This window comes from Conger conger, chromosome 8 (genome assembly GCF_963514075.1).
Source record: "Conger conger chromosome 8, fConCon1.1, whole genome shotgun sequence".
Lineage (NCBI taxonomy): Eukaryota > Metazoa > Chordata > Actinopteri > Anguilliformes > Congridae > Conger > Conger conger.
The window spans coordinates 38,353,803-38,379,752 of NC_083767.1; the positions used below are offsets into that span (position 1 = coordinate 38,353,803).

The window sequence follows — 25,950 nt, forward strand, 5'->3', positions numbered from 1 at the left end:
ATAATAGGTACATACTGAAGATCTAGTTCATGAAGTACAATAATGCTTACATCAATAGATTTTGCATGTATTAAGAGCGGCATGAGAGGTATGTTTTGTTAGAGATACCATGCTTTTATAGTTCAGGCAATTTAGGGCAGCACTCCTGATATGTCTCGCCGAATTTCATCAGAAAAACTTGTAATTTAATAGAGCCATATTCAATTACAAGATTCATGTTTCCATATCTGAGTCAAGGATAGAGTAATATGTTTTTATTTAGTTTGGCAATATTCACAATTCCTGACAATGGAATTCAAAGATTCAGATGTGAAAGCTAGACACCACCAAAGAATAGGCACAAGTCATATCTTTGTTTATGATGATTACACAACAATGAGGATTGGGCAGTCCCATGATCCAATGCAAAACTCACGATGGCCATCGTCTGTCTCACCTGTTCCGCCAGCAGTGTTCCGCTTAAACATGAGTGTGCTTTGATCATTCCCCATAAATCTGAATGGAACTCAAATGCAGGCCTACTTTGCATCTGTCCGATTATGCACCTGACATGAGACATTTCAAAGACCATATCCGTTCTGCTCATTCTGCGTGCCTTAATCTGCAGACCTGTCAGGCTACCGCATCTGAACACGTTAGTCTACGTATGGAAAAGTGCTTGTGTGGACTGTGTTGGAAAACTGCAGCGGTTCTATTCCTAGACCTGTATGCTATGATTTGGAGCTATGTGGTAATTTTAGCGGGTGTATGATTACCGCTGATCCAGGGGGTTGTTCGGCCAACATGAGAGCCAACATGAGAGCTGAAAGTTACTATTATCTTTAAAAACAACCCATAATCCATAGCGCGATGCCTGACATACAGTAACATCGTACAGTCCTAGGACGACAAAGAATGAAAAAAGAGATAAAAGTAAGTAATAATAATAATAATAATAATAATAATAATAATAATAATATCGGCTGGCATTAGCTGCTATTATTATTATTATTATAAGGCATATTATTAATCAGCCTATCATCATCGAGTACTGACTTATGGTTGGGTTTTTGGTCCGGTAGCTTTGGTCTTACACGTTTATCCACTCTCTCACGTTAAAGTCAACGCTGCATAGAACTGCAAAGACGCGACACAGATGTACAGGTATAGGCTGATCATGCATGGAAACGAGAGACAACCGTTAATGCTCGAATGTCGCGACGGGTCAGTTTCTGGAGTTCTGTGGACCACCGACTAATGTATTACTAATGTATTGCCTGCTATTTACTTCTGCGTTTCTAGGCGAACTCCCGGGTGGTTTTGGACATTGTCCTTAAATTTGCGACATAGGTTGAGAGGCCAAGTCTGATGTAGCTGATTGGAGGTATCAGCGAGTGGAAAGGGGAGGAGGGAGGAATCCAAAGTGGGGTTTGTGTGTATGTGTGTGTGTATGTGTGTGACTCTCCCGCGGCCATGTTAACCAAGAAACCCTGTACTGCCGTCTACCCGACTGGTAAGGAAACCTGAAGCAAAGGAATCGTTTTTAATGCGTTTTCCCAATGAGTTTCGGTCTCCGACTGGATATAACCATGCGTTTAATTGTGCTTCAACTGGACCTAATAGTTTAGTGTATGCATCGTAAGTCTGTTGCCTAACGTTAATCTTCGAAACCTTTATGAATTTCATATCCCGTAGTTTTTTATGGTGTGGGTAGCTAAGATATCATATTAGCTAGACAAGCTAACGTTAGCTACCTATGATTTGAGGAACATACAGTAGGTTGTTAATGGCGATTGCTATTTTTCTGAGAAAAACATTTTGTGTAAATGGTTGAAGGGCGTGCCAATGTTTTTCATTAAACGGTCTCTTGTGTCATCTCAGTTTGATAGCTTTTTACTGCCAACAGCGTTTAGCGGATCGTATAGCTTTGCATTATTGTGATGCATTTTTAGAGTGCTTTGTACAGTTTTACGTAACGTTAACCAACAAATGCACTGATTCAACTTATGTTCTGGTTTAGACAATTTGTCTTTTATTTGCAAATGAATTGCAAATTGGGATTGGCGTGAAGCATTACTGTAAATTAGCCTAGTTTACTGTTTTTTTTCCCACTGGTGCCTTTTAAGGGCTTAATGCTGCAAATACCCGGTGTAAGCTATAACGCTATTGCTTAAACATTCATCATTAACCTTGAAATGTCACGCTATATGTATATGTTGATTGTTTTTCTTTTATTTTTCTAAATCGTAGGCAAAGGGGGTGAGGTTGCTCGTCAGCTACAGTCTTCCCCCGGAATCAGCGTTGGGGGTCCCCTAGACGGAGCTGGGTCCGACCCACCGTCACCCGTGACAGTACCACCCCTCAGGAATAACTCTCCAACGGTAAGATAGCTTCTGTAGCCCATGGCAATTTGAGAGATCTCTCTTTAGTCCGGCAACGCTTAAAATAACCCGCATGTAAGTAGCCTACAGATTTAGGTGGCTAAATCAGAGCAGGCTACATTTTATCGTTTGAATTCCATAACCCGAAAAGACTGTGCCATTGCGAAAACGATGACCAAATCGTGTTCGCATTTTCCTTTTTGATTTGACAAGCCTACGGCTTGCATATCTGACACTGGCCCACGCGTAGGGTTCTTTGTTTCGGGGTTATTGTAACTTGCTTCGTAACACGTTGTCACAGTCTGAGTCACGTGAGACTGGCAGTTTTGGGCATAGCGCTTGTACAGCTGTACGATGCTAATTTAATCCTGTGTCTGCCGTGTACTGTATGTCATGTTGGGGGCAGGAAAAACGTCTTGGTTGTTTTTTCAAATTGTGTTTTGTACGTTTGCTGCTATGCTATTTACGGCACCCAGGTAAACCAAAACCATACAAGCGTCTGTCGTCGCAAACTCGAGTTGCTGTCAGTTGCTGCTTGTCATCATATTTCTCTTTCACTCTCTCACACACAAACACACACAACTAATGCACACGCTCCTGCAGCGATAATGGCTTTATCTTTTTGGTGTTTTCAGATAGATTCTTGTAAATCATATATCATGGTGTAATAATAATAATGTAGAGAATTCTTAAGCTTTTTATACCACACTTGGGCTAAGTGATTACAAGCGATTGTCAGCACTTGATCCAGCAAAGACGATGTGATAAACATCAAAAATAGACAGAAATAGCATTAATCACTAGGCTAATCTGGATGGTTGTTTGGCCTGAGAAGTTAACACATTTCTAAAATAATGTCTCTTGGATAAACCTCCTAGCAGAAATACACTTAATTCCGAGTGTATTTTGCATTTAGAATTTGGCTAGACACTAAAGATTTTTTGCTTCACTTATTCCTCTGCTTATGCTTAGGAGGTGGTGATTATAGTTTGACTCCCAAACAATATGTTGGTATTGCATTAGCAGTGTTTACACTTAAAAAAAAAAGTAAATATATTGTGGAATATTAATTCAAAAAGGATGACAAATGCCACAGACCAGAGTTAGAAATTAAACATGGAAGCATTGTTCCCTGTGTGCCCCCTGAACAGTAGCTATCAAAATGTAAACAAACTGGCACGTGTTAACAGAAACATGTGCTCGATGTCCATGTGTCTTAATTTAGCTTGGTCATCAGGAATCACAATTTTCAAGCTTCAAGTATGTTAATTGACATCGCTTTACATATTTCTGTGGTTAATTTGTAATTACTGTATACTTTATCCATATCTATTCATATACCTGGATTTTCACAGAGGGAATTTGGGTTAACTGCATTATGGACCTTGACTAATGGTGCCTGACAGCAACACTGTCCTATCTAGCACTCAGAACTCTACCTTTTGTGTCCACCGCTAGATCTGTGCCCATCTCCAGCAACTCTGTTGACCATGGGCCTGTTCCACTAAGCAGGGCTACTGAGTTAGCCGGATAACTGCAAAAAGTAAAACCCTGCTCTTTCAACTGTTGCTCTCAGGAACTGAGCTGTGCTGGTAATATTTAGGGAAACCATATTACATTACACTATTGGCATTTGGCAGACGTACAGTTGATTAGACTAAGCAGGAGACAATCCTCCCCTGGAGCAATGCAGGGTTAAGGGCCTTGCTCAAGGGCCCAACGGCTGTGCGGATCTTATTGTGGCTACACACAGCTGTGCGGATCTTATTGTGGCTACACTGGGATTCGAACCCCCAACCTTGCCTGTCCCAGTCATTTACCTTAACCACTACGCTACAGGCCGCCAGTCGATTTAAGTCTCCTGAATTTGCACACCAATCCCCACCCCAGCCAATTCATCTTAAGAAACAAAAACATTCTGTGAAGACAAGACTAGTTCTGAAAAGGATCACTGGGGGTCAGCTTTACCTCACTGAGAAATTATTTTAATTTATGTTTTTCTTCAGTCATGTGCTGAATTACCAAGAATAAGCAGTCATTCATTTCATGTCTTTAATGGCAAATGACACTAATGAGCTCCACTTTACTTGGACTTCATCCAACATACAATGACCAGGCGAGACTATCTTATCTTTGCACATTGAGATACATTCCAGCTGGAACACACATCGGAACTTTCAAATGATCACAGGTCTTTGAGGGCACTTCTTTCTCGTCAGGCTACCAGATTATTTCAGAGAGAAAGATTGAAATGAGAAAGAAAACATAAATGAGAAGATGTGCAAACAACTGTTAAAGGAGGTGCAGTGACTTCTCCAGACTTGTCAATATGTGCTTTCACTAGGGTTTACTTCTGTGGACACAGTGTGAAAAAAGGACATTACTTGGATAACACAGTTCACTGTTAAAAGAAATCCATCATGCAAGAGTATTGATGCTCATTTTCTTGAAAAAGCATTCTTGTAATTACTAAGTTGGCTGTGATTCATCTTTGTAATGTACTTCGAGCCAACAGTAATCAAATCAAGACAGGGGTTATGTGATAAACTAGCATGTCTCATGTATCCAGCTGAGAAGATAGCAAACTTTATTCCCTGTAGTAAATGGGCCCATAAAATTAACAGGGTCAGTTATGGCCTTGTACCTATCTTCTGTCGAGTCATATTCTGGCTTCTTTGCAATTTATGTGTTGTATATTGACAGCTGTCACTCATATATTAGTGTAAGCTTTGGAAAAATAATGTATTAATGTCTTTGACTGAACTGAAACCTTGTATATATTTTTTTATCACCTGAAATATGATAATACTAATTTGTAAACAAGTACAAAAAACGTTTAGAAAGTGTCCTGTGGGTTATCCAGAAGTGTTTGGGATGGCTGTACAGTAGGTGGGGATGGCTGTCCTGCAAAGTTAATCAAATCCCGGTCCTCCAGGGCAGAGAAATGCTGCTTTCCCACCCTCCCTTTACCCGGGAGTCAGGTGTCTGGCCAATCAGTACCACTAATTCAGGGGTCGGCAACCATAGTCCTGGAGAGCCGCAGGGTGTGCTGGCTTTCATTGTTACTCAGCACTTAATTGATCAGTGAAAGCAGTCACACAGTTAACCCGCCTCAGTTTGCTTCTTGGGTCTGAATCGGTTGCTGATTTTGAGGTGTAAACAAAAACCGGCACACCCACCGCCTCTCCCTTCCGACCCCTGCACTAATTGTTCAGGTAATTACCCAGGAGAAAAAGGAAACCATGGCCGGATTTGGATTTGATTGCCAGATTTGAGGATCCTTGCTGAACAGCCACGAGCAGCTGCCCTGTAGCTATAGCCACAGGCAGGAGACAGACTGTACAAGAGGTGTGCTGAAGAGACTCTGCTCCCACCCCTGGACTGGTGCATGCCTTTATTTGGCTCTGGCTGCATCCTCTGTGGCTGTCTGTCACCCCGTCCTCCCACAGGTCTTGCTTAATACCTCCGCCGGGTCTGAATTAGCGGGCCAACAGCCCAGCACTCTGGTAACAGGCTGGGCTCCACATGCTTTGCTCTTTTTAGGAAGGAGAGAGACGGTGTTATGGGGTACGGTGGGGTGGGTGGGAGTTTGAATCTGCAAATGGCTCAGTTAAGGGTCTAACCACTTCGGTTAGTAATGTCATGTGCCCATGGTTGAGATTGTCGCTAGTTTCTATGCAGATGTGATACAGCTTGGCATAAATAGGCAATAACGTATCAACAAGATCATCCTAACTGGCTAGGAGCAGGCTTCACATTGTTAAAGGCGGTTTCTGGCAGTGGCAATTTGCCGGAGAAGCACCTACTTTAGTCGACCTACGCCCAAGGTCGGCCAGGGAAAATGTTTTTGTGTTATAGGCTATGCTCTGTTCCTATTTCACTCGCCTAAATGTGTATTTAGACACAGGAAATTTTATAATTAGGCTATACTTATTTACCATAGCCACAGTTACACAGTTACTGGACTGTGGCTATGTTCAGGAATGCTTATCTAATTGTAATGTTTACATATGATCCAATCTTAAGGCTGACCCTTGACCTCACCTTTCAGTGAATTAGGCACCCACTTTGGCCCTTTTCAGAGGGGAAAATGCAGAAAGTATTCAGGCAAAGGGCCACTATAGCTACATGAAATGGCTCTTTGAAAACACCTGGGAGCGTTAGAAGTTTTTAGCAATTTGTCCCTCTAGACTGGGAGCAGACATTTGTAGTACTTTATTATTCTGCCTACTTAAAGGTACAATAGGTAAGACTTTTGTATTAAAACATTGTTAGAAGACAATTGTAAATCCTTCCGATCATTGAAAAAGGCTCACTGATGTGTTGACTCACCCTCTGCCTGTGTTTATAGTCCTTAAATTTGGGTTTCAAAATATAAAGTTGATGGCCCGACACCCTGTACCAAAACATTGTACAAATGTACAGTACTTCAAGCTCATTGGTTGACAATTGGCTCTAATTTGCACAGCCAATGGCATTTCAACATCAGCACGTTTACAGGGAGGGATAAACAGTGTTGTGGTTTGAAGGTGTTTGTTGCTGCTATTACTCTCTTGACCATTAGAAGTCCAAAATTACCTATTGTACCTATTGTAAATTATTTATTTGGATGAAACTCTGACCTGGAGTAACAAGATGCTTCAGTCAAGATAATAATCACAGCATCAAGAAACTAGAGTTTGAGGAAGTGGAAGATTCAGTAAAACGGGAAAAACATGCTTTGGTTTTACACGGACGAAAAAAATGTAGGGGTTTAAAATATTTCCATATTTTCTGCTGGCACCACTGGTGGAATCTTACGGGCACTCAAGACTCGCGTGTGGAGTCCTGGAGATTCTGAGAGATGTTTAAAAAAAACACTCTCATCAAAGGACAAAAGTTCATTATTTACACATTCAGGGGACGAGCAGTGTTGAACTTGAGCAGCGAATTCCCCATATTTAATTTTCATTCACACACGCAGCTCAGTGTCAGCAGGGATCGTGTAAAAGTGTAGCATATAGCAGTGATACATCTGTGAGAGAGATTTTATGTGGTGAACTCAATAATTGATAGATCAACTCTATCATTCATCAACTTATTTAATTTCATGGACTTTTCCACAAATAGTTTTCCACAAAGGATTTCTGAGGTTTTGTTGGATGTTTTACTGCTAAAGTCATCCACGTTAGGCTAGCTGCTAGTAGAATTTCCAGCGTTGTTTATTGTTTATTAAATGGATCCCCATTACCTGACGCCTTGGTGACCGCTAATCTTCCGAACTCTAATTAAACTCTACCAGAGTACATAAGTCCAATTCAGGACTGTGTTACTCTGCAGGAGTTGATTTAACAGTGAACATTTTACTGTGTGTGATTTTCGTTGTTCAGAAACTTGTGCATGAGGTTTTTCCGAAATTTCATGCAGTGTCACCACTTACTTTAGAATAAATCGTGCAGTATAGAAACAATAGAACAAGACCGCCCTTTTCTGCTTATCTTTTATGGTATTGTTTTTTATTTATTTTTTAATCCGTTGGCTTGACTGCAATGAACAACAAAACAACACTGAAACCCTGATTAATATCTCCCCTAGCATCTGTGGAATGACTCATCTAAAACAGTTGACCGTATCGGATAACAGTTGTGTTATTTTATACTTTAGGTGTCTTGTCTATCGGACATCACCTAACCCATTGTGTACAGAATTTCAGCCCACCCCTCTGTGCATGGGTCAGAATACCAAGGATTTATAACCAAGGCTGGATTAAGATAACCTGTAGTTGTTTTCTACCGCATATTTTGCATTTTGTATATTATTTATATATTTATGGTTGGTACTCTAAATAGCCTCTAGTCTACTGATAAATGTTGAGAAACAAACATGCAAAAAGCCACGGTTTTGCAAACATTCTCCTCGGACCTCCCTCATTAACAAGGTGTTTCTGCCCGCAGAACTTCTCTGCAAACTCTACAGACGGTTGTGTGTGAAAATACCAGGAGATCAGCAGTTTCTGAGATACTCAAACCACCTTGTCTGCCACCAATACTCATTTCACGGTCAAGGTTACTTAGATCACATTTTTCCCCATTCTGATAGTTGATGTGAACATTAACTGAAGTTCCTGACCCGTATCTGCATGATTGTATGCATTGCACTGCTGCCACACAATTGAGTGATTAGATAATCTCATGAATACGTAGGTGTACAGGTGTTCCTGATAAAGTGCTCGGTGAGTGTATATTGATGCACACATTGATCTGGTGACATGTAGCAGCATGTAGAACAAGTACAGTATGAGTAACAAATGTTTTTGTGCCTCACAATATTATGTCCAGGATACAAACAGGTATTTTGCGCATAGCGCAGAGTCTTATTAGAGCGTAAAGTTCACAAGCAATTTTGCATCACTGATATATCTCTGTCTTTATTTCACCTCAACAGCAAATTATTATGTGAGATTTATTTCTTTTTGCTTTCCCCAGTTTTGACTTTGAAACGACTGTTCAAAAGCGGTGAAATCTAAATTGCAGTTTTTTTTATCTTTTGTTTTCCAGCTCGGAGGCAATAAGCACAGAATGAACGAGCAGCCGCACACAGGGACACACCAGATCCACGTTCAGCAGCTGTTCGAGGAGAACAGTAACAAACGGACGGTGTTGACCACGCAGCCCAACGGGCTGACGCCGGCGAGCCGGCCTGGTCTCCCGCTGCCCGACAGGCCGCGGGATGGCAGCCAGGGCCGGCAGGCCAGCTCCACCTCCCTCAAGTCCGCCGACGGCAAAGCCAAGCCCAGCCCCGTGACCCCTGAGCAGGCCACGAAGCAGTACATGTCTAAGCTGACTCCGTTCGAGCACCAGGAGATCTACAACTACCCCGAGATCTACTTTGCCGGTCCCAACGCCAAGAAGCGGCCGGGCGTGGTGGGGGGCTCCAGCAACAGCGGCTACGACGACGACCAGGGATCCTACGTCCACGTCCCCCACGACCACGTCGCCTACCGCTACGAGGTCCTCAAGGTCATCGGCAAGGGCAGCTTCGGCCAGGTGGTGAAGGCCTACGACCACAAGGCACAGCAGCACGTGGCTCTCAAGATGGTGCGCAACGAAAAGCGCTTCCACCGGCAGGCGGCGGAGGAGATCAAAATCCTGGAGCACCTGCGCAAGCAGGACAAGGACGCGGGCATGAACGTGGTCCACATGCTGGAGAACTTCTCCTTCCGCAACCACATCTGCATGACCTTCGAGCTGCTCAGCATGAACCTGTACGAGCTCATCAAGAAGAACAAGTTCCAGGGCTTCAGCCTGCCGCTGGTGCGCAAGTTCGCCCACTCCATCCTCCAGTGCCTGGACTCGCTGCACAAGAGCCGCATCATCCACTGCGACCTGAAGCCCGAGAACATCCTGCTGAAGCAGCAGGGCCGCAGCGGCATCAAGGTCATCGACTTCGGCTCCAGCTGCTACGAGCACCAGCGCGTCTACACCTACATCCAGTCCCGCTTCTACCGGGCGCCCGAGGTCATCCTTGGAGGCCGCTACGGGATGCCCATCGACATGTGGAGCCTGGGCTGCATCCTGGCCGAGCTCCTCAGCGGGTACCCCCTGCTCCCCGGGGAGGACGAGGGCGACCAGCTGGCCTGCATCATGGAGCTCCTGGGAGTACCGAGCCAGAAGCTTCTGGAAGCCTCCAAGAGAGCCAAGAACTTTGTGAGCTCCAAGGGCCACCCGCGGTACTGCACGGTGACGGCCTTGCCGGACGGGACCACGGCACTGACGGGGGGTCGGTCGCGGAGGGGCAAGCTGCGGGGCCCGCCAGGCAGCAAGGAGTTGTCGACGGCCCTCAAGGGTTGCGAGGACGCCCTCTTCCTGGACTTCCTCAAGCAGTGCCTGGAGTGGGACCCGGCGGTTCGGATGACCCCCAGCCAGGCCCTGCGTCACCCCTGGCTCCGGAGGCGCCTGCCCAAACCCCCCGCCGGGGAGAAGACCGCCCCCGCCGCCAAACGCATCACGGACACCTCCGCAGCCCTGACGTCAATCTCCAGATTGCCGCCGAACTCCGGCTCGGCCTCCAAGCTGAGGTCCAACTTGGCGCAGATGACGGACGCCAACGGGAATTTACAACAGAGGACGGTTTTGCCGAAACTGGTCAGCTGATCTCAGACGGGGGAATTTCTTTCCCCGTTGTTTTAAATGGTTTTTTGAAAAAAATGGGAGATCATCTACATCAGAAGGCTGTGCAAAACGCAACGGTGGCACGGTTTCGCCGTCGCTGAACGTCCTCGCTCCAGTTCAAGTGTGAAGGTTTTTAGGTTTTTATGGTTTTTTAAAATGTGAAATCACTACACAATTGTTGGGTTTTGTATCACTTTTATGCTGTAAAAGAATATTACAAGCATTTATATATGAAAATATAATTTGTTGAAGTGGCAAAATGGGGAAGAAAGGGAACAGTGCTCTAAGGTTTTTTATCTCAGGACAACGTGCTAGTCGCCAACATCTGTGCCGCCTGGCTGAATAGATTAGGAAACCCGTATAATTCTCACATTTGAGTGTTGTAGTGTAGAAGGCAGTGTAGGATGGACCACAGATATCCACTCTCAGAAGCACCTGAGGGACCTCTGGTTCTTCGCCTCAGTGTTGCAGGTCTGCATCAACAGTGCGATAAGGAGAGGTCAGAGTTGTATCAGTGCAATTTTATAGCCGTTTTGTGCTTTTCAATGAATATACTCTCAACAGCATAAAAGTCTGTGTTATCAAATGTTATCAAAAAATGTGGAGGATGTTGTCTTGAGTGATAAACAGAGAAGTCGGTGACCGAGGAGAAAAGTGCAAAGATTGCGAACGTTTGTGCAAGATTACCCAGGGGATGTGGCACGTGCCTAAAATTCTCCACATTCCTTATTCGTTGAAGGAAATGAACGAGCTTGGAACCACCTACTCTACCTGTACAGGTAACAGCTGAGAGGACTCAGGTGTTACATCACAGGTTAATTCATGGGTTCCTCAGAGGAACGGTATCGGTGTTTGAATGTGCATATCATGAATCATGGCATGTGACCTTGAGAATGTCAGTTGGTAGAGGTGCTGAAATTCCTTCTGTCAGAGGAAAAATACTTCTATGGTGCTTTATGTTTTTTTACAGATTTTATTACTTACTTTTAATTCTGAGGAAGGGAGCATGGCAGGTGAACTATGGGACGTTGTAGAAGCCAAACGATATGACCAGAGACGTTGCTAAACAGAAGGGATGGAGAATGAATGAAAGAGCGCGGTGTGATTTTCAGTTTTTAGAGGAGGTGTCATACCGTAGCCTGTGTGGGAAGGAGGTTGATGGAGTGGTGCAGTAGAGTGGCGTGTGTCTGGAGTTGTCCAGTGTAGCGTATATCAGAATCAAACTCAGGATTACTCACTCCACGGGTTACGACTAGCAGCCATATCATTGGCTCACACGTTTACTAGCAGCTGTGTCATTGGTTCACATGTTGACTAGCAGCCGTATCATTGGCTCTCACCATGTGCTTGACTAGAGCAGTGGAGTGGGCCTGTAATTGTATGTCGAGAGTTAAAATACCTTTGAGCATATTCCCTAGCTGGGTCAAAAAAGTAGTGTTTGTCTCTGGTGGAGGTAAAAAAAAAAAAAAAAGAAGATATTCTTGAGACCGAAACACCTCTTTTTTTTTTTTTTTTTACCCAAAAACCCAGTCCTTAGGAATCAGCGAACGGGCAGAGACCACCAAGCCTCAAATTGAAGGAGCATTTTAAACATATCTTTATATGGAGTTATGGGACTTTTTATTTATAAATTTTCCTTAAAAAAAATGTTTCGTGAAGAGCTAATATGAAAACTTGAGGCCTGAATGTTGTGCGTTGGCCTGGAAACCGCAAGGTGTGCCCTGTGAATACGGAATCCTGGGCAGGGCTACAGTACCTGGCGGTGCCACGCCCGAGGCCACTCTGTTATTGAGAAGGGAAAGAACCCACTGAGTCACGCTTGCCTTACCTGCATGCATGTGGGGATAGGAAAGGCCTCTTAGGGAGCGACAAGGGCGTGGCATTCCTGTGTCCCTCTCCACTCCCCTCACCCCCGCCCCCGTCCCCAGTGGTGCTGGGTGGCAAACAGTCCGCCAAACACGCCCAATGCGTTTCTCTGCCCTTACCAGCAGCCTGGGAACACGGTCGTCTTTTGCTTCTTGTTCCTACCGAAGCGAACTCCATTGTGCCCTTTAACTGAGAGTTTCTCCAATGGACCTATTTCAGTTAATATTTCCTTTCCCCACCCACCAATATCATTTGTTTTTTAAAAGGAGAGCCTTGAACCCTGGTCTTCTGCATGATAGACAATCGCACTAACCACAACTCCGAATCAGAGCCGCCTTTTCGCTATACGAGGCTGCTCTCTTTTTAAAAAATAAATGCTTTCCCTGATTGACGAGCAACACGCGGGGGTGAGATTACAATCCGAGATACAACCCTTTTGACACGACCGTCTGACCCTGTTCAGGGCAAAGATATAGCCAAACGCTGCTCACTGCCGCCCCCCCCCCACCCCCCCACATTCATACATGGTCGCACAAACAGGAAGCTTTTTACTTTTTGTGTTATTTGTTGTTATTTTGCGTATTCACCATAGTGGAGAAATATTGCTCTTAGGTAAATAATGTGCCTTTGGTTCTCAATGCCGCTCTTTACTACGGTGACCTAAGACCCCCCGGTGCTCCTCATAGTACATATAGTGCACATTCCTGCAGTAAAGCACCCAAAGAGATTCTCTCTCCATAACACACAAAATGGTGGATAAGAGGAAGAGGAAGTGACTGCACAGGAAGAGGAAGTGACTACACAGAGGATCATTTCCCTGTGATGTGAACCACTTGGGTGCCATTTGCTCTGTTGACAATACAATTCCGTTAACAGTGTATTCTTTTAAATGTATTTTTAATCATGTTTTTGTCCTAACAGGGTGAAAAATTACTTTTTTTTCACTATTCTTTTTGTCTCACCATCAGCCCATTCAAGGGGGCATGTTTCATTCTTTCATTCACTCATGACTTGTACAAAGGGAAAAAGAGCTACTGCAATTTTTTACCTCAATACTGTTGTGAGATATTTTTACGGCAGTTAAAAACCCAGGGGATTCAGTAGGTACGAAAGTGCATTCCTTTGTATTTCTGTGGCTACAAGGAAATGTTAGCCTGCCCATATTGTCTTTTGTACCTGAAGAAGAAGTGTCACCCAACCCACTTTTTACTGTCAGTCACTGGCCCTGTCAGTACAACAGGAGACCAAGGAAAGTTGAGCTGGTATGCTGGTCTAGGGCTTTGTTCTTACCTCTGTGAAAATGGTTTGGGGGGGGGGGCGGGGGGTATGTAGCGTATCATCAGTCTTGTAGCTGGACACAGCTGAAAACCTACTGCCCACAAGTCAGAACAGAGTCCGGATTTGGCTCGTACACAACAGTTCTGTCTGCGAAGCTGTAGTGAACTGGTTAAATAAGTTTAAAGAACTGGCAAAGATTTAGCAGTTTCAAAGCTTGTGCTTCTTGTTACTTCCAGTTAATATATTAGTCCTGATAATATTTGGAGGTCAGCTGCTGTCCGTTAAAAGAGTGTTTAAAAAAAAATCAAAAGGCCTGATGCCTTTTCTAAAAAAAAATAAAAAAAACTTTTACTAAAAAATAAAGATAATATAAACTGAGCAACAAATCCCACATTGTATTTGTATTCTGCCACAGGGACATGTACTGTACATTTTGTGAAATTTACAAAGGATTTTGTGTGGATGTGTACATATGTATGTAATGTTTTTTTTCCCCTCTGGTTAAAATGCTGCTCAAAATTCTACATATGCACTGTTGTGCATTTTTAATTTTGGCAACCATTTTTATTGTATGTATTGTACAGCTAATGGAATGGTATAAACTTTTTTCTAGTGATCATTTGTTAAATTTATCGCTGTGGCCAGAAAATATTAATAAAAAACTTTAATGTCCATCAGATACAATATTCCCAGTGTTTTTTTTTATTTATAAATAACTTTAGATTGATAGTAATGTCAAACCTGTTTTCCTGTTGAGACGGACCGATAAGCCTAAACTGATTTCCTTTGAACAGTACACATGCCCAATGTCTTATCTGAAATTTGCCTTTGAACAATTTTCAAGTTTTGATAAGTCAGTTTTGGTGTGGAATTAACACAGTTTACACACATTTCCAAGCTTGCCATCTGTTGATAAATGAAGCCGTGAAGCTGAATTGATGTAATTTTATTGTTACATTTTACTACCGTGAGACTTGCCTCCTTGTAAACTTTTACCGCTTCATAAGTTAGTGTGTCATCAAAATGTCTGTGCAGTGTAATACTGTTATAATTCTGACAGTAACATAACTTAACTGCAGACAGTTAGGGGAGCTAATGGATGTCGCTGTTGACAGTGCGTTTTGTTCGGTAGCACAGATGTATTAGCAGCAGACGACAGAAACGCAGTGTGAAATGCAGTCCAAGTGAGTGGTGATGCGAATCTGTCTGCTCTCCCCTCCTGTGATTGGATGATGTGAATGTATCTGCTCTCCTGTGCTCTTCGCTGTGATTGGGTGATGTGAATGTGTCTGCTCTCCTGGGCTCTTCGCTGTGATTGGGTGATGTGAATGTGTCTGCTCTCCTGGGCTCTTCGCTGTGATTGGGTGATGTGAATGTGTCTGCTCTCCTGGGCTCTTCGCTGTGATTGGGTGATGTGAATGTGTCTGCTCTCCTGGGCTCTTCGCTGTGATTGGGTGATGTGAATGTGTCTGCTCTCCTGTGCGCTTCGCTGTGATTGGGTGATGTGAATGTGTCTGCTCTCCTGGGCTCTTCGCTGTGATTGGGTGATGTGAATGTGTCTGGACTCGCCTGTGCTCCTCACTCTGACCGAGGGTTGATTCCCAGGGAATGTTTATCTCACTCCACTTTACTTAAGAACTGTTTAATTATAGATAGGTGCAAGTAAATAATGGATTGGACAAATTAAGCAAGGAGAATTGGTTGGACTAATTCGGCATGCTTCTTGGAAATTATTTAATCATGAAAACGCAATGAAATAGCTGTCTGCCACCTGTGTTCACCTTTTCCACTAAAGAAACAAAAAAAGTGATAGGGAGGGGGGAATAACTAATTCTAGCAAAAAAGTTTGAATGAAAGTGGCCTTTTTTCTCCAACTTGTTTGAAGAATATAGGCGTCTTCAACACAGCAGAATAACAGTGCGGCCAGTAAACACGCCAGTGTAATCAGTAAAAAGTGCATTCCACTTTGAGTGTTTTGCGCTGAAGATTACATAATGAACTCCTGTAAACTCATATGAAACATTCCGGCTAACTGTTACACTCATTTTGGGGGCGACTTTGGCTCAGACAGTAAGACCAGTCATCTGGCAGTAGGTGGGCTGCCGGTTCGATTCCACCCTGGGTGTGTCGAAGTGTCCCTGAGCAAGACACCTAACCCCCTAAATGCTCCTGACAAGCTGGTTGGTGCTCCTGACAATCGCCATTGGTATGTGAGTGTGTATATGAATTGTACAGCACCTGGGATAAAAGGGCTATATAAATGCCAACCATTTACCATTTTACATTAAAGAGTTAGACTTTTGTTATCAAAGTTTTTACTTTGAATTCTGTCAGTGCACCGCGCCTGTGTAAACACTGATCAAATCATGTAAACCTCCATAATGTGCCTGACAGACATTTTCTCTCATTGATTTGGCTCTAGACTTTGATTTTCACAATTAACAAAGATATGTCTGTGCCAAACCTTATAGAGGGCACTCAGTATTTTCACAACCACTATGCAGTCTCCATTCATTAGTGCATCTTCCACAAGAGACTCAACGGTCTCTGTCACCGATGAACTCTTTGTCCATTTTTTTGTTTTATTGACATTCATTCTCAGCTATGAGATTTACTGACATTCATTCTCAGCTATGAGATTTACTGACATTCATTCTCCGCTATGAGATTTACTGAAAGCTGTGGCTCACAGCTGCAGTATCCTTGAATCCAAATCCGACCCTTGTTTTCTTTCCTCCCAGGCAATTAACTGAACAACTAGTGCTAATCATTGGCCAGAATGTCATTACACCTGACTCCCAGGTAAAGGGTTGGCGGAAAACCAGAAGTTATTGGCTCTTGAGGACCGTGTATTTGAGGAACAGGGATCTACAGTAAACACCCGGACCTCAGTGTGTAGTCAGTCTATATCGATCTATTATTTAGACGAGACGCAGTGTAGACGGTAATCTCAGAGGTGCCCTTCCCCCGGCCGATCAGACGCTCCTCCCCTGCTAAGTCCACGGCTGTGTTTGTTCTTCCTCGTACACACATGCGAGAGCATCTGATCCCACTGTGGCAGACTCCACGGTGATACACAATCTGGCCACTGTTTCTTGCCAGCAGGTTCCATGGGATTTTATTTTACGCTCAGAATTACTGTAACAATATACAGTACACTCAGATTCGGTCTGGTCGGATTGATACTGAACCTTGGCTTTCTTGTTGGCCCCATTTACAATCTGAAAATCTGCAATCATTGCGACCAGCAGGGTAGTGGCTAAGGTACATGACGGTGGTTTGATCCCCGGTGTAGCCACAATAACCCTTAACCCTGCATTGCAGGGGTGGGGGGGTTGTCTCCTGCTTAATCAACTATATGCCACTTTGGATAAAAAGCGTCAGCCAAATGACTTGTAATGTAATGAAAACAATCTGCAACAACACATTAATTATGTATTTATTTTGTGTTTCATATATTTTTATATACATGCAGGTGTTGTAATTTTGCCATCACTATTTATAATAATGTTAATGATTTGTTATTTAGCTGACGCTTTTATCCAAAAAAAATTACAGTTGATTAGACTAGGCAGTGGACAATCCCCCCTGGAGCAATGTGGGGTTAAGAGCCTTGCTCAAGGGCCCAACAGCTGTGTGTATCTTATCTTGGCTTCTGAGTCCCAGTTATGTACCGTATCCATTAGGCTACGTGCTGCCTCCTATTATTTACATCATCCTGCTGTTTGTGAATAGAATTTACCTACAATATCCTATGAGGACGAATCGTTTTAGCTTGCTATTTGCACTTGCTAGATTCTTCATTCTTAGTGAAATGTGTTTTAATCATCTGCGACAGAAGCAGTAACGGTAAGATTTGAGTTATGTAAAATGTATGTAAATCCAAGGACGTTTCATCCATCTCCAGTCCCAGAGGATATAATCCAGCGCACTTTAGAATGATTGAAATTGCCTGATTATCTTTCCACCATGGAAAAACCCCCATTTCCAGACACTGTGTGAAAGAAGAGTTCAACCTCGGGTGAAAGGTTAAAAGTCCATGGGATGATCCAGGATTACCCACACAGATTTCTTTGTATGCAGTTCCTCATCCCCAGCAACCCATCTAGGATCAGTTTACCCAAACCTATTCCTGACAGCAACTGTTTTCTGAGAAAACGCTAAGCTAAACCCAGGCCAGTGCATGTCTACAGTACAATCAGAAAAAAAATCGTTTGAAAAAGTTCCAAGAGTTTATTGGTACCTTTTTGCTCGTAAAACATACTTATTCATACCCGAATACATTACATTATATTACATTGTTGGCATTTGGCAGATGCACTTATCCAGAGCGACGTACAGTTGGAGCAATGCTGGGTTAAGAGCCTTGCTCAAGGGTCCAGTGGCTGTGCGGATCTCATTGTGGCTACACCGGGATTAGAACCACCGACCTTGCGTGTCCCAGTCATTTACCTTACCTTAACCACTACGCTACAGGCCGCCCGAATAGAATATTACTTGTACTTTCAGGGTACATTTGGCAAATTTGTTCCATACAATTTAGTTCCGCTGTACCTTTAATTCAGACTGTGTTGATATTTATACCCAAGCAGTGCGTGTGCAGTTCTTGTCTGTGTCAAAGGCATTTTGGCTACGATAATCAATCAGGCCACCCCGAAAGCTGCAGGTGCAGCTATTGAGCACTCTAAAAATATCAGGATCAGTATGTGCTTTTACCTGAAATTATGTAAGAGCATTACATAAAATATGTGATTTTACCTGAAATGATGTAACAGCATAACAGGAAAGAAACAACAGTTATTCAAGAATGTAGTACGACAGGTTGCCCACGGAGAGGGTAAAAGATCACACAGGTGGTGTGTTCCTTCAGCTGCTGGCATTCATTACAGACAGCCTGGTGAAAAACACTGCATTGTGTAAGTTACTGAAGGCACAGATTACACATTTACAGTACAAAAGGTCAACAGGGGCAGCTTGCAGCCTAGTGGCTAAGGTACTTGACTGGGACCCGGAAGGTTGGTGGACCAAGCCCCGGTGTAGCCACGATAAGATCTGCACAGCTGTTGGGCCCCTGAGCAAGGCCCTTAACCCCACATTGCTCCTGGGGGGATTTTCTCCTGCTTAGTTTAGTCAACTGTAAGTTGCTTTGGATAAAAGTGTCAGCTACTGTATAGGTACTGTAAATATAATGAAGAGAATAGCACATATTAAATGAAATACTCATCTAACCATAATTAGCTTGCCTCCAGAAAAGGCAAATTTCAGATATGATTTCAAGATCTTTCCAAACCCGGTGTGGAAACCAGTGGGGGTTTCTTCTGTGCTGTGTGTGTGTGTGTGTATGTGTATGAGTGTGTGTGTGTATGTGTGTGCATGTGTATGTTTGTGTGTGTGTGCGTGAGAGTGTGTGTTTATGTGTGTGTGCGTGAGTGTGTGTATGTGTGTGTGAATGGACACCTTTCAAGAAGTTTAGCCGGGAGCTGTTTGGGTTAGCTCTGGTTTGGACGCGTTGTCCACGATGTCGCCTATGGCAACGTGACAGCATTCTTTTTCAGAACGGTATGTTGGAGATCGTTTTCTCAAGTCAGCGCATCAAAAACATTCTTTAAAGCACTCCGTGAGCTAGAACGTGCCGCCAGCAGACACAGCGAGCATCTGACGGGATGAGGGTCGGCGCGCATGTGTGAGTCATTTTCACGTCTTCGTGGCCTATTCCAGGTGGATGCCCCGCTGGGAAAACAGCTCAAGCTATGTTTTGAAACAGCTGGTAGCTGGTTGACCAGTTTAGACCATCTCCATACTCTGGACGTTGGACCACATTCATAATATCAACACCCCGCAATCCTACTCCCTAACATGCTTAACATGAACCACAGTTGACTAAACAGGCAGCGACGGGAACCTAAAATACCCGGCCAGCTCTGCTTGCATAGTGCGTGTCACTATACCAGCTCCTTTGTCAGAAAATGGTTCCAGGCTACACTATGATGTGACGTTGAGCTTTCGAGGCACGGGAAGTATTATATTCTTCAGCAATGCAACAAGGAAATCAGAGAGAAATGCTAGATAACAGCCTTTAGCTCATCCTGGGATCACTAAATACGTCTTCTGTTCATGTCCTCCAAGTCGATGAGTTTTCCCTGAGGTTTTGAAGTTGGCTAACAAGGCTGTCATAGAGGTGAGAGCTGAAGGACGCAAAACAGTTTTTGGTATCAGCAGTAAGACCTCAAGGTAAACAGCAATTGCTATCATTTGAAAGAAAGTGCCGGAACCACAGATAAATTCTCCTCTCTCCTGTGAGATTTCCCTGAATGTTTTTGAACCCCTGAATTTTTCCCCGGATTAAAAAAAAAACAAGCCCATGGGGCTGACTACAGGGACCTAGCTCCCTCTGTTTCTATTTGCAAAGTCAAAACAAGCTTTCCCTGTTATAGCCTCACCCTAAGCGTTATGTGGAAAGAGCTTAAACTGATCCAGAGTCAGTACTCCAGGGAGAGATCAATCTACATGACCGCAGAGGTCTTTGCGTAACCTAAATCTCTTGTATAGTCCCAAGAGGGCCCAAGTGGAGACTGAAACTGCTTATTGGGGAGAGGATTGTGAGGCCTGCATTCATCACTTCACACTTCCAGGCTGACCTGGAGCCTGCTGATAAGGAGCGAACAGACTGGAGTGCAGAATTAGAGCTCTGTGCCCAACGTTTTCATGGGGTGTTGTGCTGGATGTGGGAGCATTGGTCGTCTGTCTCGGTTGTACTGCTCCAGCTTGTCAGGCCCACAAGCCCAGCACATGCCACATGCCAGCCAAGCTTGCTGCTGATTTAGTTTAAGAGGGGCAGCCTGTAGCCTAGCGGCTAAGGTACATGACTGGGAGCTGGAAGGTTGGTGGCTGAAGCCCCGGTTTAGCCGCAATAAGATCCGTACAGATGTTGGGCCCTTGAACAAGGCCCTTAACCCCACATTGCTCCAGGGGGGAATAGGCCCCTGTTTAGTCTAATCAACTATAAGTCACTTTGGATAAAAGGGTCAGTTAAATAACAAATTATTATGATTTCTTCTTTATTTGTTTTTCTGGAACAATGCATCTCAATAACAGTTAGCCAGGGAGAGTAATTGGGCTGTGTGGGCAGTCTTTGGACTGTGGGAGGAAACCGGAGTACCCGGAGGAAACCCACGCAACATGTAGAAAACATGCGAACTCCATGTAGAGAGGATCTGGGTCAGGGGCAGAATTTTTGTAGGCTGGGGTGCACAACTCCGGTCATGGAGGGCTGGTCGGCGAGGCAGTTTTCATTCCAACATTACATTACATGATGCTTTTATCCAAAGCGACTTTCTTATTTAGACTAAGCAGGGTTAAGGGCCTTACTCAAGGGTCTGGAGCTTATTGTGTCTACACTGGGGATCGAACCCCCCGGTGTAGCCTTGCAGGTCGTAGTCATGTACCTTAACCACTACACTACAGGCCGCCCTAACCAATTACCTTCATTTAGCAGTTTTCCCAGAGCTGTATAAACTATGCTGGCTCACTCCTGTGCAGGAGCACCGTATAATCTTTAGGACACATGTGGAATGAGCGGCTGTAGCTGCCGGATATACAAATATCCCATCAAGATATGATTTAGCTAATTAAATAATGAATAACAGATGTTGGCACAAAATCCTGAAACGGATCAGCCCTTGCTTTAAGGGATCACCTGGGTCCTTCCGCCAGCTCTTCCCTCTTGTCTTCCTATCTTATTACAGCTCATTGTTTGTCTTAAGTAGATTATTAGTTCCCCTCATTCTCCACGTGTTTCGTTCATTTAGTCTTTGTTCGTACTTCCTGAGTTCGTCAGCCCCTTCTGTTCCTGTTCTGGTTCGGTTTCCCGGTTTATTGTTTTCGCCTTTGTGGATTTTTCTCTACTTCTCCGACAGTTCTTGCTAGGCATCAGTGGTAACCACTGCCCCACCGTGCTGGCCTTGTGCAGCAAAGCTGAAGAGCACGTCTGTTGAGAGGCCACAGGAACCAGAACAGTCAGTCTGCTCAACCCAATCCTGGCAGATATGAGCTTGGCATTACTGTCTTAACACTAGTTCCTGCAGTATTTATTTAATAACATTTGTTATTTGTCTGACGCTTTTTATCCAAATCAACTTACAGTCGATTTGACTAAGCAGGGGACAATCGCCCCTCTAGCAATGTGGGGTTAAGGGCCTTGCTCAAGGGCCCAACAGCTGTGTGGATCTTACCGTGGCTACACTGGGGATTGAACCACCAAATGTCCGGGACCCAGTCATGTACCTCAGCCTCTAGGTTACAGGCTTCCCCATTTAATCATGTTCCCAATTGTTTTGGCACAAAATGTATTCTTCAGGCTAGGCTACATTTTTGTGTGCATTCTCCCTCCCTATCCACCAGCCCGATGCAGGGACTCTGCTGTTGATCTCAGAGAAGGGTCATTATGAATGAAGCAATAGGAGGTGATTTGAGTCTTGTGTCTCCAAACCGCAAACACGGGCCAGATATGCAAGCAGAATTGTGCGTGGTTGCCACACATCTGTGCGGTATTTACAAACCAAACAGGGCTTGGCAGAGACAACACCTCTCTTTCATCTGAGTTTGCACCTCCCATGGAAATGCAATAGGTGTATACACACAGCTTAAATCCACAATTTGAGGCATACACGTGTAAATACATGTCAGAATGCATGGAAAATACCTCTGCAATGCATCACATTCTCAGTTTTATGTGTATTCTTTAAACATATACTGTATTACATATATTGTACACCTGCCCTATTTATTTAGCCTTACATTCCTACATGCATTTCAATCTACCATGTGCTCAATTAGACCAGCATTGAATTAGACCATGGTTTTGGGTGTATTGATGCGTGTATGATATATGAATATTTGATTACTGTATAATACCGATCTCCTTTATCTAATGCATGCCTGGTCTCATAGCCTATACATTTCCATACGTGAATGGATTGGCGAAATGGTCACACATCTGAAAAATGTGCTGAGCCTGAAGTCCAGCTGCCTCGCCAGAAGGAAAGGTTTGCACGCATTCTCTGGGGTGTCTGCCCATCAGCTTCAAGGTTCATACATTTCAATTTGTCTGTTGATTTTCAAGTATATTGAATTGAGGACCAAATCTGTGCATGCAAACATTTTATTCATGAAATGTTAAACAGGCATAAATCAGTGAGACATAGGTGTCGGGTGGATACTGTTGGTCAATGGTTCGTGATTTGCAGAAAAACTGAAAATCCGTCAAAGAACTTGGACAACCCACAATGTTTTGGCAGCCTGGAATATTTGGACAACCTATAGCGTTCGGCCTTCCTTTGGTGTTGGGCTCCCTGCTGAAGAAAACATCTCAAGCTATGTCTTGAAACAGCTGGTAGCTGGTTGACCAGCACTAGCTGGTTGAACAGATTACATCCAGCTAGACCAGCCTATGACCAGCTCAGGTAAGAGCCTTCATTTCAGGGACAGCTACAAAGTGCAAAGAGCCTTCAATGTGCAGTTATGAACAGTGCCAATTATTATATACAGCACATTTACTGCACCTTCAAGTCGTGTTTTGTTTTTACAACGGAAGGAAGGAAGGAAGGAAGAGAAGAAAGATCCCCCCCCCCCTTCAGCCACCAGCCACAGAGACTCCAAATATAAGAGTCCCCCTGCTTTACTTACCGATGGCATGCCGTAAACATTGAGAAATGTACGGGAGAGGACGGGAGGGGCGGTCTCCTGACGTAGCCAGCTGACGTGAGAATGCTGCACTCATAGGGGAGGGCAACTGGGGAGGGAGGGGAACGTTAGGGGGGCTGTGAGTAGATCTGTGGCCTACAAAATATTCTACACCTCCCCCTGCACTACACCCTGCTGTGCCCTGAATCCAAGCCGAACAAAAGGTCAATACCTTACTAAGCATTAGATGTAGGTGGTCACACATGTGCAACCTACATCTAATGTGAATATATGTACACATGTATACTCTATACACCCAAACAGTACTGCTCATGTTTAATTTTTATTTTTTTTCTCACAAAATATTTAACCTAAGGATAAATATCATCTAAATAGGCCATCAGCCTTTGTTTCTGAAGGTTCTTGCTAAGGCAAGACTTCAGTCTTGAAATAAAAATGGATTCCTGCGCATGTAGGTGTTTTATTTCTTTACTCCAAGTTTGGTTGTTGGACATGCAAATAATGAATAATTTATTCTCGTGAGGGCCATGAACAAATGGCCTGACTGGGACACATACCTTGTGTTTCTACATAAGGTCCAGCGTTCTCAGTGCAGGTTCTCATAATCGCACCGCAGCGAGATAATAAGTCAATCTTGCACCTTGCGTGTAAGTGGTTATACTCCTATCACATAATCCAGAACGACACCGGGGTTACGATCCGCGGACCTTGAGATCCGCTTCTCTCTCGGGTCATCAATCCGAATGACTTTGTTTGAGTGCTGACAAGATAGTTAACTCGTCACATTAATCTGGAGGCTGCCAAGTTGACCGGCCTGCGGGGGATGTTAGGAGCCAGTGAGGCCTAGGACCTCGGGGAAACCGGGGCGAGGTGCGGGAAGCAGTGGAGTGGAAAGGGGGATATTTTTATCCCTGCGCGCAGGGAGGAACAGAGGGGAACGGGTGAGCACTAGACATTCCCAACATGTGCAGCAGGTTATGTAGGTTTCTTCAGCCTCTTTATTTCATTACATTACAGTTATTTAGCTGCATTTACCCAAAGCGACTTACAGTTCAGTAGGCTAAGTAGGGGGCACTAGGCTATAGGCTTCCCACAGGTTTGGTAGGACATACACATGATTAATAATTTAGTCTTGCGTGGGCCATCGACAATTCGGTACACTTGCCATACTCTCTACATACTGTAAAAGTCCAGTGTAAAATTGTATTGTCCAAGCCCCTCTATAGATCAGTATGGCTACGTTAGCATATAAGGGAGAGAAGGCTTAATTGGGTTGCTGTATAACCCAATGTTAACACTGTGGTTATACAGTATATAATAATATGCAAGGCACTGCAGAGATCTTTGAAGGGGTGGGTGCTCAAAGTGAGAAAAGCACACAAAAACCTGTCGCAAAGAGACAGTTTGTGAATCCGCCTTTCCTGACCACTGGCCATATCTCCAGTGGAATGGCCATTAACAGAAGGCTTCTAACGCCCAAAAATCTCAAGGCTCGTTGTAAGGACGAAGAGATGGGAGTCCGAGGTGGGATCTGAACCCCTGTCTCTCACTCGTTCAAAGAGTTCTTAGACAAATGCGATACCAGTCACCAAAGGCAAAATTGCCCCTAGCTGAATGTGAGGGTAATGTCATCAGGGAGTGTTGTCACGGTAAACTGCGCTAACGCTAGCCCCGCTACACTAGCCCCCCCTGCCCCGTGTGTGATGCCTGCCGTGGGCTCCAGCTGAGGCCTCTACTGTGAGATAAACTGATCCAGGATCAGTGCTTTTCACTAGAATCCATTCACACTACATACTACAGTGCTACTAAACTAAACGTTTTTGCTCCTACCGTGCGCCACACCATCTGATTTCAATAATTCGCTTATTATCTGAACCAAGCAGGTAAAATAATTCGCAAAATCAGATGGTGTTATGCACGGTAGGAGCAAATACCTGCAGACACAGCTGACTGTATACTGTGCAAGGGGCAATCCACAAAAAATAATTACCAGTGGAGAGGTCATTACTTTCTTGATAGCAGACCACCTTGGAGTGGATTATCCTGTGTATTATTGTTCCTGTACCTGTCCAAGCTGCCTGTGGGATTGGGGCATCTGAGCTGGAGTGACCGCGAGGGGCAGAAGGGGCAGGCCTTTCTTTGTACGAGCCGTGATCTCCAGTCTTTCATACAGAATTATTCATATAGAGATAGATCATTACATTTATATTTATATATTGCTTTTGTAGTGTTCCTTTTTTACCATTTACCAATAAAGATTTTAACAAGTTAACCTTTGTCAAACCTTTTGAATTTCCATGTCATCGCTACATCCTCAGTCTGACTTCACAGGCACTGGTCACAGTTCCTTTTTTTGTTTTTATTCATTTTTATTCGGGACAGTGCCAATTAATCAACATTTAAAGTTTCCACATCAGTGTAAATGTGCCAGAGTTAGTTAGAGCTCATTTTCATCTGTAGTCCCTGACCTGCATGTCTTTGGACAGTGTTGCTGTGTTTCTGTGTACAACTGGCAGTAGATTTGGCCTGATAGCCCGTCTTGTAAAAATTCTCCGTCTGTCATCGGATGTCAGAAATTCCAGTGTCACAGGAGT

At 44.0% G+C, this 25,950-nt stretch overlaps 1 protein-coding gene across 4 annotated transcripts; it reads left to right on the forward strand.

The window, feature by feature from the left end:
* The first annotated feature begins 857 nt into the window (after positions 1–857).
* LOC133135880 (dual specificity tyrosine-phosphorylation-regulated kinase 2-like) lies at positions 858–14,338 on the forward strand. 4 transcript variants are annotated; one of them, XM_061253206.1, is made up of 3 exons: positions 858–912; positions 2,230–2,360; positions 8,897–14,338. In XM_061253206.1, the coding sequence occupies exon 3, from the start codon at positions 8,918–8,920 to the stop codon at positions 10,490–10,492; it is 1,575 nt and encodes a 524-aa protein (XP_061109190.1). In that variant the 5' UTR covers positions 858–912; positions 2,230–2,360; positions 8,897–8,917; the 3' UTR covers positions 10,493–14,338. The 4 variants fall into 4 exon arrangements, with proteins under 4 accessions (XP_061109190.1, XP_061109191.1, XP_061109188.1 ...); XM_061253207.1 differs by lacking the exon at positions 858–912 and adding an exon at positions 1,105–1,143; XM_061253204.1 differs by lacking the exon at positions 858–912 and adding an exon at positions 1,404–1,492.
* Positions 14,339–25,950: the final 11,612 nt, after the last annotated feature.

What these genes read in the sequence shown, in the direction of transcription:
- LOC133135880 (XM_061253204.1), top strand. Translation starts at nt 1,453, where the DNA reads ATGTTAACCAAGAAACCCTGTACTGCCGTCTACCCGACTG. An exon ending in TACTGCCGTCTACCCGACTG is followed by an intron (nt 1,493 to 2,229) that starts GTAAGGAAACCT and finishes TCTAAATCGTAG; the next exon opens with GCAAAGGGGGTGAGGTTGCT. An exon ending in TCAGGAATAACTCTCCAACG is followed by an intron (nt 2,361 to 8,896) that starts GTAAGATAGCTT and finishes TTTGTTTTCCAG; the next exon opens with CTCGGAGGCAATAAGCACAG.